Genomic DNA, 20,157 nt, shown 5'->3' with positions numbered 1-20,157 from the left:
CAAAGGAAATGTTTAGAATTTATTTCTTTTTTCTGAGGCAAGGTCTTGCTATGTATTCCAGGCTGGCCTTGAATTTACTGTGTAGCCTAGGCTGACCTTGAACTCATGATGATCTTTTTGCCTCAGCTGCCTGAGTGCTGGGATTATAGGTGTGCACCACCCACCATGCTAGGCTAGAATTTGTTTTTAAAACTACAAATCCCCTGCCCTCCTTTCAACCCATCCATCCCTCCCTATTTACAAAGACTTTGTTTCCATTTTTTCATTTTCTCATGGGGGCAGGGGAATGGGGAAAAAATAAGAACCAAGAGAGATTATGTAAAGGTGCGAATTTCCAATGATGAATGTCATTATATTGTATGCCTAAAATGTACCAATAAAATTAATTTTTAAAAAACTATAAATTATGTGAGCTAAATTAAATCTCTCCTTAAAAAAACTAAAAATCAATGAAAAGATGAACAACCCTATAAAAAGTGAGACGAAGATATGAACAAACAAGCCTAGAAGGAGAAACGGGCCTGTAGATACAGCTCTTTGGAAGACCATGTGTTTAGCATGCACAAGGCCCTGGGTTCAATTCCCAGTACAAAAAAAAAAAAAGAGGAAACATGCAAAGTGCAGCAACATATGAAAAGATATAAAACCTCATAAAAATGCAGTACCATTTTTATACCTATCATATTGGCAGAAATAAATTTGCCAATCTCAAGTAGTGATGAAGACATGTAAATTCATTCGGTCACCTTGGAAAAACAAGTTGGCATTACCTAGTAAAGTTAAAGGTGGGGGCTGGGATTTAGCTCAGTGGTTCTGCTGCCTGCTTTGCAAGTGCAAGGTCCCAAGTTCGATCCCTACTGCCAAAAAAATAAAGGTGTAGGTATCCTATAATCTAGCAACTCAGATATTAGCTGTATACCCTAGAGAATCCATTGTACATGGTCACTAGGAAATAAGTACAATAATGTTCATAGTGGCATCTTTTTGTGATAGCAAAAACTAAAAACAATCTAAATGTCCATCGATAGGAAACCATAACATTGAAAATGAAAGTTAAAAACATATTGAATGAAACAACAAGTTGAATATAAGGTTTTACATAATGTTCAAAGACATAGATGAACCTAACACTGTGTTTTAGGGTTGGATATATGTGTAGTGAAACTGTACTGTTAAGCAGGGGAACACTCAGTACGAAATTCCAAATGATCATCGCCCTCTGTTGGAGAGTAGAGGAGTAACAGGAAGCTTCAGAGACAAGTAATGTTCTGTTTCTAAGCTGTGTGCTCATTTCACCCAAATATTCATACATGTAAAAGAGTATATAAAATACATACATTAAAATAAAAACAGAATGAAAGAAACCCACAATTTTAAAAAGAAAAGGAATTTAGAAGAAAATGGATACAACTCTTCTAAGAAGCTACTGCAAAGTGGAAGAAAAGTGGAGCAGCAATTGGAAGGGATGGGAAAGTGAGCCAAAATGTTGAAGATACAGTGATGAGATGTGCATTCTCAGCTGCAGAAAGAGTTGAGAAGTCTGTTATTTTAACAAAAACCTAGACTAGTATCAGACTGTAATCAGGAAGAGACCTTAGAAATCACCTAATCATCTTCCCTCGCAACATGGATATGGATAGGCCAAGAGAGGTAACATGAGGGATCCCCTATTATACAGCTGTGTTGTGGTAGAACACTGACTAAAGTCACTAATTCCCAGTCCAGGGTAAAGACCATGGAAAAGCTCCAGAGATATGGTGAAGGGGAAGAAAATACTATTTGGATATGGAAGACAAAAGAAGAGTCTGAGTTGAATCTGAAATTGAAATTTTAGCTGGGACATGGAAAGCAAGATATTATAGTATATGGTATCTAGTCAGTGTTAACAGTCACCTGACTTGGAAGTCCAGCATCTCAGTCACTGGATAGGGTAACCCTAAGACATTCCTTTGACCATCTGAAGCCTGTTTCCTTACCTTTGAAAGAGGAATGTTGATACCTACTTTATAACCTTATTAATGATATTTGTAAACTCACTGAATGTAATGCCTGACATGTCTTAGGAAGGCAGCTATGCTCACCACTATACCACCAATGCCCTGACATGTCTTAGTACCCAATAAATTCTCATTTTTTAATTTTATCCCATCCCCCCTCAAGTCCCCTCCCCTCCCCATGCACAAAAGCTGTTTCTGTTTTTTCTGTTTTCACTTTTTTTCTTGTCCCTTTCTTCCTTTCTCCCTCCCTCCTCTCAGTAAATCCTTATTTTATGGGATAATCATGATGCAATGTGGGACAAAAAAATTAACAGGGAAACTGGACATCTAAAATTGGTAATTACCTGCATTCCTCTCTATCTTGGGGTCAGTTAGCTCTTTATGGGAGAGAAGTTGAAGAGAAGTAGTCTGAAGACCATGCTCAAGAAGAAGATGAAGATGCGAGAGAAAAACGAATGCTTCGTCATAAATGAAAGCAGGATGGGAATCAGGAAATCAGAAGAACATAAAGTGGTTGGAGATGAGAGAAATGAGGTGTAGAGCACAAATGCAGCATACAGTTTAAAGAAGGATAAAAACAGAAAAGCAGATTAAATTGGGGTTCTCACCAGTGGCCTTGGAAAGAGCAGATGCAATGGAATCACAGATATGTGAGCCAGCCTTTAAGATGTAGTAAGAGTGTGTGAGGGAGAAAATGAAGGTCAGGAGCCCATACTCTTTTAAGTGAGATAAATAGGACACGTGTAAATACTGAATAGTTTCTGCAGTGTGAGAAACTGAAAGTGTAAATAAGGATCAAAATGTATAATTGATAATGTGAAATAGGAAGAAAAGGTCTGAAGGAGTAGGGCAAGTGGGAGGGGTAGGGGAAAGGAAAGAAGGGAAAAGAAAAAATATGAGAAAAGGAAAAAATGGAAACAAAGTCTTTGTAAATAGGGAAGGGTGGAGGGGGTGAAGGGAGGGCAGGGGAAGGGAAAAAAATAAGAAGCAAGATAGATTATGTAAAGGCACAGATTTCCAATGATGCATGTCATTATATTGTATACCTAAAATGTACTGATAAACTTAATGAAAAAAAAAGTTAAAAAAAGAAAATGAAGGTCAGGATATAAGCTATTTTCTTTTTGCAACTCAGGATCCATGTAGAAAAACTAAGAATGAGCATTCCTGGAGTTATTTTCAGTCCTTTAATCTATTAACTTCTTAGGACTGACTTTGGCAACCAGAGCCAGTGTTTCCAGATAGGCAAAACTTTGAGCATTTTTCCCTTTTATTTATTTCTTTCATTTCGCAACAGATGTTACGCTCAATTCTCTGGTGTCTGAAGCATTTGTGAGGTTTTTTGTGGAGCTGGTGGGACATTATTCTTTGAACATGACTGTCACTGAACGCGGGGAGCGTATATTCCAAAGGGATCCATTCCGTAAGTCCCACACATCCCGAAGCGTACGCCACTTCCTAGATCTCTTCATGGAGACTCAGATGTTTGCAGGATTCATCCAGGACCGGGAGCTTCGGAAAAGTGGGGTTAAAGGTCAGTTTCTATGATAGACTTCTCCCTCTTTACTTGATGAATTCTTTAAAGGTTTGAATATAATATAAACAACAAAAAAAATAGAAATAACACACTGGTAATGAGAACAATTTTATTTAGGTTCCATTCTTGTGTGTGCAACAGTTTCACCAATATGAATTTTCTTCCTAGGTTTGTTTGAGGTTCGGGCTCTCCAGTATTTGGAAACAATTCCTGAGTCTGAGCCTAGTGGGGTGAATAGAATTTTGCGGAGTCTTGGTGAGTTGCTGTGTTCTCCTGTTAGTTAAATCTGGCTGAACAAAAGCTTTGCAGTAACCAAGCTTCATCTCAAAGGCTTTGTAATCAGACAGCACTGTAAACTCAAGAAGGCTGACCAGAAATCCTGATCCTAGTTCCAACACATTTTGGAGAAAAAGTCTCAGAGGTTAGAATTCCCCATCAGCATGTTTATGGAGAGCGCTTCCCTGAGATGAAGATCTCTGAACTATCCCTTTATGGTATATTTCCATTAATAATCATATCATTATTATTCTTTTCTGGGTTATAGCCCTTGGAGAACCTCATAAAAAACCCTTTTCCCAGAAAAATACACTTATTATGACACAAATTTTGCATATAATTTTAGGGTGTTTGTGGACCCACCATCCAAACTTATCTATAAACTCCAGATTGGTTTATAGGGACTCTGAGACAAAAGAAGATATCTTGCTTTTACTTTTTTGTTTTTCAGTACCAGGGATCAAACTCAGGACCTTGCGCTTTCAAGGCAGGCGCAGTGCCACTGAGCCAAATCCCTGGCCCAAAAAAAGATATCTTCCAAGTCTTTAATTTTGCAATTGTTTAAGACCTTTCAGTTATGGTTATCCAGTATGATAGAAGAGAATAGTAGTGTGGCTAGTGCAAAATAACAAAGAACCTATATTCTATGGTATTTATACTAGTCTTTAAAATATATGCCCCTGGGCCAAGGATGTAGCTTAGTGGCACTGTGCCTGCCTAGCAAGCACAAGGTCCTGAGTTTGATTCCTGGTACCCAAAAATAAAAGGAACTCATAATATATAAAATATATACCCCTAATTAAGCCCTGTCCTTAACTGAGAAACCATGGACAAATTATGCTTCTTTCACTCCAGAAAATCTCAGGGCGTAAATCAGGTAATTTTAACCTGCAGTCAGGGTTGAAAACCACTATATTTTAGATTATGTCTAGCTTCTTTTCTCCCTCTACAGTTAAGACACTTCAGTGTTTTGGTGGCTGAACACATTAGCTGATTCCTTTGATATTTCAGCTTTTCGTTATTGTCAGAAAATACCTGAGATAATCAACTTAAAAAGAGAAAAGAAGCTGGGTATAGTGGCACACACTTGTAATCTCAGCATCCTGGGAGGCTGAGGCAGGAGGACTGTAAGTTAAAGCCTAGTCTGGGCAAATTAGCAAGACCCTGTCTCAGAAAATAAAAATGGGCCATGGATGTAGTTCAGTGCAAAGGACCTGTGCTCAACCCCCCCCCCCAGTACCACCAAAAAAAAAGAGGAAAGGTTTCTTTTGGCTCAACTTTAGAGGTTTTGTTCAAAAAAAAAGAGGAAAGCTTTCTTTTGGCTTATACTTTAGAGGTTTTGTTCCATGGTCATTTAGCCCCCATTGTTTGTGGGCCTATGGTGAGGCAGTACCTCATGGTAGGACTGTGTGGCAGAGGAAGCCACTCATTTTATGGCAGCTCAGAAGCAAAGAGAGATAGGAAGTCCAGGGTCCCAGAATTCCTGGCAGGGGCACGACCCCTCAACATGGCCAGAGTTCCTTCCAGTAGGCCCCACCTCTTAAAGGTTCCAGACTTCCCAGTAGCGCCAGGCCGGAGACCAGACCTCTCACACATGGGCCTTTGGGGGATTTGAGATGGTAGCTTAACTCTTGGGCTGATCTGAATGACTAGCTGTTAATCTCTTGGCTCAAATAATATACAGTTAATGAAAATAAATGGAGAGTTCACTCTACCTTTTTCTTCTTTTAGGAACAAAAATGAAATTTTTGCAGAAGAAATGAATCTTTGTCTCCATCTTAAATAGAATGAAAAGTGCCAAAGAAAATGTTTCACTGAGTGTCAGGATGCCTTTGAAGTATTCTACAAAATCTTTAAAATTTTAAAAGGTTAAGCAGCAGCTCCAAGTTCTCAGAGGAGGAGTTCCTTTTGCTGCGGCACAGTCACTGGAGAACTGTTGGAAGTAACTGGAACTGATGCTTTCTACTGCCGCCAACATGTTTTTCACTGTGGCCTTTTCTATTTGATTCTTGGGCTCATTCTCTGTGTTATATGCTTAGTCTGTGACAGCCATTGTCTTTACAAGGGAAAGGCTGTTACCGAATATTTTTTAAAATAAAAAGCTTAAAGATGAGTCTAATGAAAGAAAGGCTGGGTTTGGTGAACTAGAGAGACGTGATTGAAATGGCAGAGATTAGCCTTACACACATAATTCTCATCACTGAAATACCATGGCAGCTTTAAACCTATGGGCTAAAAAGCTGGGCTCTTCGGCACATACCTGTAGTTCCAGCTACTTGGGAGGCTGAGGCAGAAAGATCACAAATTTTGAGTCCACCCTGGGCAACAGAATGAGACCTTGTCTCAAAATAAAAATGTTGGTAAAGCCATGGGTTGTTTGAAGTTTCATCATTTATCTTGTTTTGTCTAATATCCTATCAAGGGGAATCTCTCTTATGTGGAAGCCCTTGTTATCAGATATTTATAAAAGAAGACGTGTTGTAGCTCCTCCACAGTGTGTGACCCTTGAATCAGCTTGTCCCTCACATGTCATTATTACACTTTGCATATTATAGCTAATATAAAAATATCCTTTCAAGGACATGGGAACTACCTTTTTTGTATGTGTTCACCATTTGGTGTGCATCGTGGTATATGTATATATGTCATCTTATTCAAGCCTTAAGTCAACTCTATGAGAGAGATATTTCCATCTCCATTTTACTGATGATGAAGAAACTAAGTCAAAGAGACTTAGCCAGTTATATAATTCAGATATATGTGAAGCAAAGACTTTATTTTATGAACACAAAAACTCGTTTAGAAATGTAAATATGAACTCTGTAGATTGTAGCTATTTGAAAGGTTTTCTGTTAAGTGTACCAGAGCCACCTCTCAGCTCTTAGGATAAAGGACTTTAGACTACAAGCACCTAGATGAGGCTTCCTCCCCCTGCCCCCTTTTGGGTGTGCTGGGAGTAGAATCCAGGTTTTTGCACACGCTAGGCGAATGCTGTACCACTCAACTATACTCCCAGTGTTAGACTTTTCTTTTTTGACAGTACTAAGGACTGGACCCAGGGCCTTTGCATTGAGCTACACATCACCAGCACCTTTTCATTTTGAGGCAGGGTCTCACCAAATTGCCTAGCCTGGGTTCCAACTTTTGATCCTCCTGCTTCAGCCTCCCAAAGTGCTAGGATTACAGTTACGCACCACCACACCCGACCCACTGTGAAATTCCCTTAAAATTGTTGGACTTTTGCTTTAATTAAATGTGACTCAGAATATGAACATTTCCTGAGCATATACCACAACCACCCAGATCTTTAATATCTAAAGCAGCAGTAGTGATAAAGGGGTTTGTCAGTGATGTGATATTCGTTGATAAGTGTTATAGGAAATGTCAGCTTTTCTTTAACTTTTGTTAATGGTTTTAACTGGTAAAGAATATATTCAAATTTATAAAACCTTTTAAATTGTATTGTCATAACAATTTTTTGACTTGTATAGTATTGTCAATAAAAGCCCATCAAGTGTGCTTAAATGAGTCTGAAGCAGACACCACTTAAAACTGGTGCTGTGTAATATAGTTCTACAGATGCAGTTCCAGGGACCAGAACTGGGCCTGTGTCTTTTAAAATGATTAAGCATCTTACCCAAGTGGGGCATCTGTCAAACGTCTCCCCATTTGGTCTCTTACACTCCAGGAACAATTAGTGATTGAGGGTTTATAAAATGGGGACAGGAGGGTTGACTGGGGGATCCTGTCTCCCTCTGCAAGGAGGCTTTACTTCAGGGATGAGAGTGTGATATTCTCCCTGTGATCCGAAGCTGCTTCCTTTCCTTGTGTCTGTTGTGTTTTGATTTTTGTAAAGTATTGTGAATTCTGAATGTTTGTAAAAGAACTGCTTGAGAATTGCATAAAATGTTTACAGATCTTTTAATGAATAAATACATAAGTCTCACAGATCTCTTGAGGAATTTGAAGTAAATTGCTTAAGATGTAAAGATCTTTTATGTCACTTAAATGTATGTATAGGTAGCACATTTACCTAATGGTAAATCAGAAAGATAATCTGAATGCATCTTAAACTAACAGGTTTAGTAACTGTGGCCAGCGTTTCCAGGCTCTCAGCACAAAGGCTAGATTGACTGGACACTGGGCAGAGTATTCTAACGATTTTTTTTTTTTTTAACCTGTTTAGTAGAAGGGAGGCTGCTTAGTTGGGGAGCTAGTGGAAAACGGGCACTGCAGCAGCTTGAGTGGTTGGGAGGCAAGGAAGGGAGCTAATGCTACCATTAAGTCCTAAAGGCAAAGTCACTGGGTTTTCTAGACTCCCTAAAGGCAAAATGGCAAGGCTTTTAAAGGTGAGGTGAGGTGCAGACCGTTATCAATCTCGCCTTACAGGGCAATTCAGATTCTTTTTGTTAGGAAGACCTTAAAGCTTCGCAGTTCTAATATTTTAACTTACCCAGGAGAAAAATTTTCAGGGTACCGAGTGAGGATAATTGGGATACACCAAGAAAATGAGCGAAACTTGGCACAGTGGCAGAGAGGAAGAGGTGCTGGTGGAGGTGTTGGGTTAAAGAAGTAACTCGAGGTTGGAAGCCAGTTTAGGGATTTTTTGGTTATTTTTTGAAACAGTTATCTCCCAATTCAGGCTGACCTTGAACTCACTATATAGCTCAGGCTGGCCTTAAACTCGCACCGATCCTCCACTTTCAGCCTCCCCATTGCTAGGATTACAGGCATGCGCCACCATACCCAGCAGAAACCAGTTTTTCTCTTCCCGACATATCTTGTATTTTTGTTGTTGGTTTGGTTTGGTTTTTTGGGGGTTTTTTGGTACGGGGATCGAACTCGGGACCTTGCACTTGCGAGGCAGGCGGCGGAACGACTGAGCTAAATCCCCGACCCATGGTTTTTCGTTGTTTTTGAAAAAGGGTCTCGCTATGTAGTTCAGCCTGGCCTTGAATTCACTACGTAGCCCAGGCTGGCCTCGAACTCGCGGCGATCCTCTTGCCTCAGCCTCCCAAATGCAGGGATTACAGGTGTGCGCTACTATGCTCGGCTCTTCCACATAACTTGCAACCAATTTCTTCCACAAGCTTTAAAAGGCTCTCCCAGGTCTCAATCTCTTGGAGGAGACGAAAAATCCCAGTTCCACCGGAATGCTGCCATCCATAAGCCGCAAAAAAAGGGCTTGGCCAAAGAAAGGAAGATGGGGCCTGCGGCGGACTCCGGGACTTCCGGCGAGACGTCACGTCCGTCTAAAACAAAACCCGGCAGTTTCTAGCGGCCGGGCTAGCGCGCCTACAGGATTAGGAATTGAGCATGCGCCAAAATCGCCGCGCAGGCGACGTGATTACGAGACACTGTCGGGCGCCGCCGTACTTAAAACCGATCCTTTCCAGACTCAAAACGCAGGCGGGAGTACGTTCTGTGCCATGGCGGGCACGGGGTTGGTGGCCGGAGAGGTAGTGGTGGATGCGCTGCCGTATTTTGATCAAGGCTATGAGGCTCCAGGCGTGCGGGAAGCGGTGAGTTCAGGGTGTCTGTGTAGCTGACGGCGCTCGCTGGCCCATGGCCGGAGGAGGCACCGTGTGGTATTTGCTGCCCCTACCACTGCCCGTGTTCTCGTTGTTAGGCTGCGGCTCTGGTAGAGGAGGAAACTCGCAGATACCGACCTACCAAGAACTACCTAAGCTACTTAACAGCCCCGGATTATTCTGCTTTCGAAGTAAGTGTGGTGCTTTGAGCCGAGCTTGCGAACGAGGATTCCTGTGAACCTTTAGCTACGTAGAAGTGAGGGGTGTGTGTGTGTGTGTCTGGGTGGGTGTGTTTGAAACGGGGTCTCACTTTGTAGTTCAGGCTGGCCGCGATCCTCCTGCCTCAGCCTCCCGAGTGCTGAGATTACAGGCGTACACCACCAAGCCCGGCGAGGTGTTGTTTTTTATTTTTTGTGGGGTTTTTTGGTACCGAGGATCGAACTCGGGTCCTTGAGTTTGAGAGCCGGGCGGTGGAAACACTAAGCTAAATCCCCGGCCCCTAGGTGTTGTTTTAAAAATAATTCCAGCCTAAATATTATTTGCTTAGCTTCTATTTACATGTCTTATAGGTATCCATCTATTGGCAACAGCTAGATAGGCCTTCTTCAAGGTTCTTATTGAGATACAGAAAAGGACTTATACAGGCTCCGCGAACTCTTAATGCAAAATTTTCTGTAGTTGTTTTTTTTTTTTAAGATAGAATTCATGTGTAAATTTTGAAAGCAGTCCTCTAAGGTTCACAAGAGATCTAGGGTTTTTAATATACATATAAACGTATTTGTCAATGGTCTTTAGAACCACTAGGGGAGGCTTTTGTATCAAAGCTTAGATATTTACCAAATGGATGTGAAAGACTGAACAAAGCAGTATCTAAGTATGTACCTTTTAAAATATTTGACCTAGAAGTATAGCCAAGATACTAAATAACCAAATGAAAATATTTGACCTAGAAGTATAGCCAAGATACTAATTAAGCCAAGTGAAATATAAAATATCATCTCTAAATTACTTTATTCAGTGGTAGTCTCTACCCATGTTCCTTTTCGATTGTTTGCAAGGAGCAAAGTCTGAAAATAGCCGCCAGGATCAAAAAGAAGTATAGAAGGGCCGGGGATTTAGTTCAGTGGTTCTGCTGCCTGCCTCACAAGCTGAAGGTCCTGAGTTCAATCCCCGGTACCAAAAAAAACCCCAAAAGAATGCATTGTCTAACAAAAAGAAGTATAGATTTAGGCTCATAAGCTGAAAGATTATTTTATGCCTTAAGACCTCTTCTGTCTTCCACTGTCAAAAAGTACTTAGGTCCACGGTTCTGTACACTGGCTTCCTTTGACAATTAACTTGTGAGTTAAAGACAAACATAAGACAGGAGCAACCCCTAGGTTCAATCCTCAGCACCACTGTTTAAAAAAAAAATTATAAGTATGCCCAACACCTGCCCCCCTCAGACCAGTTAACTGGGAGTGAGAGGAGTGAGATAGGGCTAGGATTACAATTGGTTTCATAACTCCCCAACTGATTGCAGTCTGCTGCTGAGATTGAAAAGGTTTTAGGATTGATCCTTTCCTCTGTGGCCTCCTGTATTGTGTATACCAATTTTCTTGCCCAGACTAAGTATGGAATTGAAGTTTGTGTTTCTTCAGATTGTAAAGAGCATTTAACCCAGGGAAGAATTGAGGAATTGCTGGATATAGCAGTAGTATAGCTCAGGGGGGTGTGGGGATGTAGCTCAGCAGCACAGTGCCTGCGTGGCCTGCGAGAGGTCCTGAGTTCCATCCCTGGTACCCCCCCCCAAAAAAAGAAAAAATAGCTCAGTGGTGGAGCAATCCCCAGCACGGAAAAGAAAAAGAGAAGCTGGATATGGTGGCACATGCTGTTATCCCAAAACCCTAGGGAGCTGAGGTGGGAAGATTGAAGGTTCAAGCCCAGCCTGGGCAAGTTAGCAACACTTTCTCAAAATAAAAAGGGCTATAATGGGTAGTATAAACCATAATAAGGTTAAATTCTTATTTTTTTACTGATAATTTCAGTTTGTTGATATAATCTTGGAAATAATTCTCTGATTTATATATCAGACTGACATAATGAGAAATGAATTTGAAAGACTGGCTGCTCGACAACCAATTGAATTGCTCAGTATGAAACGGTAAGAATATTAAAATTTCATTTGTAATAACTCAATAATGACTTGAGACTTAGGAAAAGTGTATTTGCTAACTGTATCAGTGATGTGAAGAGAGAATAGAATGGGGTGTAAATGCATATTTTTGCATTTTCTTCTCTTTAAAAGGGTGTGGGTGTTTGACACAAACGGCAACAAAGTTTTTTGTGTCTTTTTCCTTTACTATTAAATATTTCTCAGTAACTTTTTTTAAGACATGGTGACAGGTACAGGAACCACTCTAACCGAGTTGTGTAGCTGGGAAAAGGAATTGGACTCACCGGGTATGGTGGCACATACCTGTAAGGCCAGCACTCGGGAGCCAAGAGAAGTGCTGTCTGTGAGTTTGAGGCCAGGATGAACTACATAGCAAGACCCTGTCTCACAAAATAAAAAAAAAAAAGAAAAGAAATTGGACTCAACTTCCAGTAACATCATTTAATAGCTAATATGACAGTCTTTTATGTGAACATAATATAGTTTATCTAATTCACATTGAATTTTTTTATTGCTGTATATAATGGTGCTAAACCTTGTTTGTAAATTGTTTCTTAGGATAATAGGTTTATTTTGGTTTTTGAGACAGGGTCTCACTGTGTAGCTCAGGCTGGCCTTGAATTCACTATGTAGCCCAGGCTGGCCGCAAACTCAACGATCCTCCTGCCTCAGCCTCCTGAGGGCTGGAATTACAGGCGTGCACCACCATGCATGACAAATAGGTTTCTTTTTATTGCAAGATCTCCATCTGATCTTCTGTAGGTTTTTTTTGTTTGTTTTTAATAGTGTGTGGAGACCCATGGGTTATTCTGTTGGTAGGAAGGATATTGGTATGGCAGGATGTGTGATTTAATTTTGTTTTGTTGTATAATTTCAGATATGAGCTTCCAGCCCCTTCCTCGGGTCAGAAAAATGACATTACTGCATGGCAAGAATGTGTAAACAATTCTATGGCCCAATTAGAGCACCAAGCAGTACGAATTGAGAATCTGGAGCTAATGTCACAGCATGGATGTAATGCCTGGAAAGTATATAACGAGTAAGAAACTTCCTTCCCTTTTTCCTTCGTCTTTCCCTTCCATCCCACCCAAAGGTTTATTTTTTAAAATTGTAGGAGGCACAGTATTAGAAATGGGGCAAAAATAGGGCTGGGGATTTGGCTCAGTGGTTCGGCCACCTGCCTCACAAGCGCAAGGACCCAAGTTTGATCCCTGGTGCCAAAAAAAACAAAACAAAACTGGGACTAGAAATGGGGTAAAAATAATATCACTAGATTTGATTCAAGATCTTATCTGAGAACTGTACTCAGATGAAAAGCCACTGCTTGGAGACTTGCTTCAAAGTTCAAGATTGCTAAGGGGACCTGACCTGACTACCCTATTGACTCTGTAATAATATTGTAAAAAAATGAGTTTTGAGGGCTGCTTTACCAATCACCACCTCATAGAGTGTAATTTTTAATATGGGAATTGCTTATACAGTTGATTCTCATTATTTACATTATGTTCTTTTTGATTTTTTTAAGACAGGGTCTTGCTAAATTGCCCACACTGGCCTGGAACTTGTAGTCTTCTGCCTCCGCCTTCCAGAGTGCTAGGATTACAAGCATCTGCCACCATGCTTGGCATGTGTTAATCATATTCTTTAACGATTCCTTGAACACTGAATTAATAAATACTTTCTATTTCTTCACACACATCTCACATAGATTATAATCTTAAATTCTAAAAACAACTGGGCCGGGGATTTTGCTCAGTGGTTCTGCTGCCTGCCTTGCTAGCACAAGGTCCTGAGTTCACTCCCTGGTACCAAAAAAAAAGAACTTACCTTGGTAGATTTTATTTTCTTTATGAGAAAAAACAAAGCTCAGAAGTATAAAATGCTGTGGTAGGGGCGGGATTTAGCTCAGTGGTTTTGCTGCCTGCTGCGCAAGCACAAGGACCCAACTTTGATCCCTGGTACTAAAACAATAATAATAATAAAATAAAATGCTGTGCTTGAGGCAGCCTCACTAACAGATGCCAGTTTAGAACTTAAGCTCCGTCCTCTGCTCATCTCTGAATGAGAACTGAAACAAGAAGGCAGAGCATCTCCTTGCACAGCCTGAGCTGGGAATATGGTTCAGCAACTTAAGCTGTTCATCGGTGTGCACACATTCACGGGTGATGGCAAAGCACGGCAGACAGTGATTAGGAATTATAAATACCTTAGAGAAGACTAATCAATGTAGAATTTGTAAATAAGAATCAAAATTGTAAATAGTTAACATCAGAAAGGATTTTGCTGCAGAACAAGCCACTGAACTCCAATTTGTTTTTTTTTAAGTACTGGGAATTGACCCCAGGTGCTTCTGAGCTACTTCCCAGCAAACCTCCTCTCCCTTGTTTTTTATGTACTGGGGATTGAACCCAGGGCTTTCACACTGAGCTATATCCTTAGCCATTCATTCGTTTGGTTATTTATTTATTTATTTATTTATTTATTTATTTTTGGTGCCGGGGATCAAACTCAGGTCCTTGCACTTGTGAAGCAGGCGGTGAAACCACTGAGCTAAATCCCCGGCCCATCGTTTGGTTTTTTGAGACGGGTCTCACTACATGTTTCAGACTGGCCTTGAACTATGTAACCTTGGTTGACATCAAGCTCCTGGTAATCTTCCTGCCTCAGTCTCCTGAGTGCTGAGATAACAGGCATACACCACCATGCCCAACTTCCTTTTCAAGTAAAAAAGACCATTGAACCAACGATCATGTGGAAAACTTGGTTAGACTGTTTCGTGAAACATAACAGTATAAAACAGGGCACAAAATGGTAGGTGTCTTTTTTTCAGATCTTCAAAATTATGTTTTAAATCCCTATAATCATCCAGTGGACAAAATCCAGAATTTGGGAAACTACAGGATAAATAGGGGGTTTTTTTGGTAAGGAATTGTAAAAAGAAAGAAAGGAAGAATAGAAACACATCAGTCAAGAAAATTATATTTCACAAACTGAAATGAAGGGAGAGGGTTGGACGTTTGGAAGAGAGCAAGAATATTCCAAGGATGGGAAACAGATGCAGGGGGGACCATTAGATTGAGGAGAGCGGTGCTTTCCAGTTTGCTCTGTCTTCCCCGATTGAGATTCTGCCTGCAGTAGTCTGTCTTCTGAGTAACTAGCTGCTGTGCTCATCACTCCATTTACTCAGATTGTGCTCTGCTGGGAAACACCTTCCGCCATGTTTATCTCCTCTGAACCCAATGGACACTACGCTGGAGGTGTTGCACTACATTTTATCAAAGTAAATTTAAGCCCGAGGATAGAAAGGAAGAGAAGGCGATAAGCTAAACCTTCAGGGAAAGTCAATTCAGAGGATAGGAAAGGAAAGTTTCTTTTTAATGGTGAAAGGCCAGGAATAGAGCTCTGAAAGTGATGGTCTCAACTTGGAGTGATTGTTGAAGGCATGGAAAGGCAGATGAGCCGAGGGCTAGAAAGGCATATTCATATCAGATACTGTCCATCTTCTTAATTAAAAGAAGTCAAGACGAGCTGGGAGCCAGGCGTGGTAGCACACACCTGTAATTGCAGCACTGGGGAGGCTGAGGCAAGAGGATTTTTCTGAGTTCAAGGCCAGCCTGAACTACAAAGCACGACCCTGTCTCAAAACAAAAATTATAGCATGTAATCAGCACAAAGAACTCTATTTACTATTTTTAGCAGAAAAACTTGACTTTGTATGAACTAGGTATTTAATACTTAGTTGGTGTTATTAGATTTTAATGTACATTAGTCTGATTTTCCTCTTTTCCTTCTTCAGAAATCTAGTTCATATGATTGAACATGCACAAAAAGAGCTTCAGAAGTTAAGGTAAATTGCTTTTTCCTATTTTTTAGAATGCAGTTTAGGTGAACCCTTAGTGTTGGGGGAGCAATAAGACTACAGTTATGAAAGTCAATAATTGATCCACTGTTTGTCCAGCACCTGGCACTGAATTTGCCCTGTCTGAATAAAGGAAAAATGGCTTGAGGTCTGAAAACATCACTACTAGACATTTACAACTTGCAGGTCTGCAGACATAAAAAAGTCACTGTTAAGGGAGGGAAAGGGGGAGCATTGCAGAATAACACTGATTTAATACAAAAAACGAATAACTTGATTTATACAAAAAAACCAATGCCTGCGTACACATGTGTATGGGAACAGATCTGGGAGGATGCCACTTATCTTACTTCATTTTGTTTTGCTGGTGATACATTACCACAGACCAGGCGAGTGTTAGAGGAGAGATTTGTTTTGGCATACAGTGCTGGAGGTCCCAGGTCAAGGGCTGAGTCTGCTGATCACCTCCTTGGTAGCAGAGTTCCGACGTGGTGCGGGGCATCACATGGCAAGTCAGGGAGCCTCCATATCTGTACGTGTATGTTCTAGGCTTTCTCTGTCGCTAGAAAACCACCAGTCAGTGACCTTATCTAACCCTAATCACCTCTGAAAGGCTCACCCATATCCCGTATAGTTGGGATAATGTTTCACCCTTATAATACCTCACAGTGGGAGTTAAACTCCAACATGAGTTTTGGAGGGGAAAAACCCACAAAGAATAGCACCCTCCAGAAATTCAGTTAGCAGGAAGGAGAAGTGTATGTCAAGAAGGAGTTGTGATTTGTGATCTGTGTGTGTGCTTGGGTGTGGGTTTTTAAAAATTCTGTTTTGTTTGGTTGTAGAACTAGGGATTGAACCCAGGGCCTCATGCATGTTTAGTTAAGCATTCTGCTACTGAACTATATCCCTTAGCCCCCTCACTTGTAAAAATTTTACGTATTTGTTTTATTTTGTTTGGAGACAGGGTCTCACTCTGTAATTCAGGCTGGCCTTGAATTTCCAGGAATCCCTCCCAAGTGCTGGGATTACAGGCATGCACCACCACGCCCAGCTAAAATTTATTTTAAGACAGGATCTCACTGAGTTCCCCAGATGGTCCTTGAATTCTCCATCCTCCTGCTTCAGCCTCTTGATTAGGATTACAGGCATGCAGCACTGCACTGTTTGAGTGTTTTTTTATTTTTCTCAATGAGCATATTTTCTGAAATCTGTAATTGAAAAAATAATTAGAAGAAAGCTAATTCCTAGAATTAGTCTATAAATTATGTATATATCTTTTAAGGAGATTAAAGGTACTATCTGGTATAGTTTTTTTTTTGTTGACTTTAGTCTTATATTAAAATGTAGTTGGGTTGTATAAATATCTTTTTATAGGAAACATATTCAAGATTTAAACTGGCAGCGGAAAAACATGCAACTCACAGCTGGATCTAAATTGAGAGAAATGGAGTCAAAGTGAGTATCTATAATTCCATCATATTTTAAACTGCTTATCCCATTCAAAGATCAGAATTTGATAAGATTCTAAGAGTATTCATATGGGATGCCACAGATGTCAGAGAACTGCTTTCTTTTATTTTTTTCTCTTGTGTTACTGAGAAATGAACCCAGGGCCTGCACACTGAGCTATATTTCTAGCTCCTCCCTACCCTCCGGCCACCCCGTTTTTTAAGACAGGGTCTCACTGAATGGCAGAGTTGCCCAGGAAGGGTTCAAACTTGTGACCCTCCTGCCTCAGCCACCCAGAGTACTGGGATTACAGGCATTCATCACCAAGCCTGGCTGCAGAATGCCTCTTTCTTTCTCTTTCTTCTTAGTGCCTCAGTTTTCCTTTAATTTTTTTTATTTTTATTTTTTTTGGTACTGGGGATTAAACTTGGATCCTTGCGCTTGTGCAGCAGGCGGCAAAACCACTAAGCTAAATGCCTGGCCCACCTTTAATTTTTTTTAAATGAATTTTATTTTATCCCATTCCCCCCAAGCTCCCTCCCCCCATTATGTACAAAAGCTTTGTTTCTATTTTTTCCTTCTATTTTCACTTCTTTCTTGTCCTTTCCTTCCTTTCTCCCTCGCTCCTCCCTTGTTCCCCTTCCCATTTGAACACTTTCTTCCCATTTCCCAGCATCCATTATATAATTCAGTCCTTATTTCCACTTTCAGTTTCTCACACCAGAGAGACAATGCGGTATTTAAATATGTGTGTCCGATTTATAAAAGTATGGTCTCGAGGTCCATCCATTCAGCTATAAATGTCTGAAGCTCATCCTTCTTTATGCAAAATGCTGTTTTCTGAATCTGCCCCTTTCTGAAATGTAGACATAGAAAACAATTAGAGAGTTATAAAGAATTGAAGCTGGGAGTGGTGGTACACATCTGTACTCCCGTCTCTCAGGTAGCTGAGGCAGGAAGATCGCCCTGAGTTCAAGGCCAACCTTGGCTACATAGTGAATTCAAGGCCAGCCTGAAATATATAGCAAAATTCTGTCTCAAAAAAAAAGAAAGAAAAAAAAATTGAACCGCTGCTAAGGATCTTGGTCTTAGGATACCCTCTTTTTAGTCTAGCTTTCTGGCTCAGGCTTTTTGGTTTGGTTTGGTTTGTGTTTTTATTGTCAGTACTAGGGATTGAACCCAGGGCCTCACACATGTTAAGTGGGTGCTAAGCTATTTCCCCAGGCTTCTTGTTTGCTTTCTTTTCTTTGCTAAATTTTCTAATGGTGGTACTGGGGATTAAACTCAGGGCCTCATGCACCCATGCTAGGCACACACTTTGCCACTGAGCTACATCACCAGACCTTTTCATTTCTTAGTTTGGGACAGGTTCTTACTAAGTTGCCCCAGAATGGCCAAGGACTTGTATCCTTCCTGCTTCACCCCTGGTTAGCTGGGATTACAGGCATACACCACTGCATCCAACTCCAGCCCTACTTTTTTTTTTTTGGTGCTGGGGATCGAACTCGGGACCTTGTGCTTGGGAGGCAGGCATGATGCCACTGAGCTAAATCCCTGGCCCTTCCAGCCCTATTTTTGAATTGCCCTTTTTTTTTTTGGTACCGGGTATTGAACTGGGGCCCTTGTGCTTTCGAGGCAGGCATCGGAACCACTGAGCTAAATCCCAGCCCCTCCAGCCCTATTTTTAAAACAAAAGAAATTCATCCTTTTTAAAAATCTTCTAGGATGAAAAATTCCATGTTTTGCTTGATAATTTATGCCTTAGTTTTTTCTCCTTTGTTGACACATTTTTCCTTTTAAATCTTCTATATATACATGATTTGTGCAGATGCCTATATATGTAATAGTGAAATCTTGTCATTTCTCTTCTCTGTTATTTTTTCCCGCCTTTCCTCCCCTCATCGCCTGTATCATTCTCTTCGTTTTGGCCTCCTTTCCACTTCCATTTCCCTGTGTTACCAATCTCTTATGCATCACATTTTTCTGCACACCGGTAAGTGTTACTTTTTAGTCCATCTTGAGATTCTTCTCCGTTCTTCTATAACTATTATCTTTGCCTTGTTTTCTCTTAATGTTCTTTCATTACTCTTTCCTTTCTCGTCTGTTTTACAGAGTCTCTCTGCTGGTGTTTCTACTTATTTTTAATTAAACTTCTTATTTTGAGACAACTGTAGCTTCACATGCATTTGTAAGAAATAATACAGAGATTCTATGCCCTTCACCTGCTTTCCCACAGCATGCCTAAGGTTTTTTTTGGGGGGGTGCTTTTTTTAGACAGGGTCTCACTTTGTAGTGCAGACTGGCCTGGAACACACTATGGAACCCAGGGTGACCTCAAACTCGAGGCAGTCCTCCTGTCTCTGCCTCCTGGATGCTGGGATTATAGGCATGTACCACCTTGCCTGGCTGTACCTAAGTTTTTGGTTTTTTGTGGGGTTTTTTTATACCGGGGATCAAACTTGGCTCCTTGCGCTTGCGCAGCAGGCAACAAAACCACTGAGCTAAATTCCTGGCCCTGTACCTAAGTTTTTAAAATGGAAAGTTAAAAGTGTTATGGCAATGAGTAAAACCATATATACATTTAAAATAAAATCTTTTAAGAGAAATTTTACATTGAATAATTTTTTCCTTTTTTCTTCCCTTTCTAGTTGGGTGTCCCTGGTCAGTAAGAATTACGAGATTGAACGGACTATTGTGCAACTAGAAAATGAAATCTATCAAATTAAGCAGCAACAGGGAGAAGCAAACAAAGAAAACATCCGGCAAGACTTCTGAAAAGACTAACTTGCTGAGTAGAAAGGAAGAAAAGTTGGGCTCTTACAAACATCAGCCATCTAAACTATCCCTGAACCATGAAGGACAACAGCTTCTCACAAAAACCATTCGTGGGTAAATGTTTAGAAACCATAATGTATGGATTATTATAATAATTGTATCGAGAATCTTTGTGAAATAAAAGTTATCAACTTGGTATTTTTAGAGCTATAAAAAACTCAAGCTTTCAAAATAAGTATGGCTTTGGAATAATACTGTTATAGAATTAATACATATATATAGCATTAATTTTTTTTTTTGTACCGGAGATCGAACTCGGGTCCTTGCGCTTGCGCAGCAAGTGGCGAAACCACTGAGCTAAATCCCCGGCCCCCAGTATGGCATTAATTTTGAGCTGCTGGGCCGGCCGTATTTTGTAGCTGAGTGGATATGTTGGCTGCAACCAGCAAGACCATAAGGTTGGGGCTCTATGAAAGCAGCTCTCGTAAATGACAAATTACTAAGGCACATAGTTCTGATTCTTTAGGCTGAACGTACTTGGAAATTTTGTCCTGTTAATCACAACATGCCTGTCTTGT

At 40.6% G+C, this 20,157-nt stretch overlaps 2 protein-coding genes across 5 annotated transcripts in view; both read left to right on the top strand.

Moving 5' to 3' along the window:
* The window catches only part of Dennd2c (DENN domain containing 2C), a 90,733-nt gene extending 82,973 nt beyond the window's left edge, over positions 1 to 7,760 (top strand). The window contains exons 17-19 of one of the 2 annotated variants that reach the window (XM_087213279.1): positions 3,295 to 3,531; positions 3,703 to 3,789; positions 5,542 to 7,760. In XM_087213279.1, the coding sequence (XP_087069405.1) occupies positions 3,295 to 3,531; positions 3,703 to 3,789; positions 5,542 to 5,573 (356 nt within the window). In that variant the 3' untranslated portion in view covers positions 5,574 to 7,760. The remainder of the gene's footprint in view (positions 1 to 3,294; positions 3,532 to 3,702; positions 3,790 to 5,541) is intronic. The other variant, XM_087213280.1, reaches the window with a different exon arrangement.
* A 1,311-nt stretch (positions 7,761 to 9,071) lies between these two features.
* On the top strand, positions 9,072 to 19,775 carry Bcas2 (BCAS2 pre-mRNA processing factor). Of its 3 annotated transcripts, XM_004853779.4 has the most exons (7): positions 9,072 to 9,332; positions 9,440 to 9,532; positions 11,414 to 11,484; positions 12,374 to 12,535; positions 15,293 to 15,343; positions 16,730 to 16,810; positions 19,453 to 19,775. In XM_004853779.4, exons 1-7 carry the CDS (start codon positions 9,240 to 9,242, stop codon positions 19,577 to 19,579), a joined length of 678 nt encoding a protein of 225 aa, XP_004853836.1. In that variant the 5' UTR covers positions 9,072 to 9,239; the 3' UTR covers positions 19,580 to 19,775. The 3 variants fall into 3 exon arrangements, with proteins under 3 accessions (XP_004853836.1, XP_021121385.1, XP_087069416.1); XM_087213290.1 differs by lacking the exon at positions 15,293 to 15,343 and having other exon boundaries at positions 9,073 to 9,332; XM_021265726.2 differs by lacking the exons at positions 15,293 to 15,343; positions 16,730 to 16,810.
* The last annotated feature ends 382 nt before the right edge of the window (positions 19,776 to 20,157 follow it).

Source organism: Heterocephalus glaber, unplaced genomic scaffold (genome assembly GCF_053883595.1).
Source record: "Heterocephalus glaber isolate CG9 unplaced genomic scaffold, H.glaber_assembly_v1.0 deba00001442, whole genome shotgun sequence".
NCBI classification, from domain to species: Eukaryota; Metazoa; Chordata; class Mammalia; order Rodentia; family Bathyergidae; genus Heterocephalus; species Heterocephalus glaber.
The sequence above is the reverse complement of the archived record's forward strand: the minus strand, read 5'-3'. Positions and strand labels throughout refer to the sequence as shown.

Excerpts from the sequence above, each read along its gene's own strand:
- Bcas2 (XM_004853779.4), top strand. The coding sequence starts at position 9,240 with ATGGCGGGCACGGGGTTGGTGGCCGGAGAGGTAGTGGTGGATGCGCTG. Across the intron at positions 12,536-15,292 it reads GCCTGGAAAGTATATAACGA|AAATCTAGTTCATATGATTG; the intron begins GTAAGAAACTTC and ends TTCCTTCTTCAG. Across the intron at positions 16,811-19,452 it reads TTGAGAGAAATGGAGTCAAA|TTGGGTGTCCCTGGTCAGTA; the intron begins GTGAGTATCTAT and ends TTCCCTTTCTAG.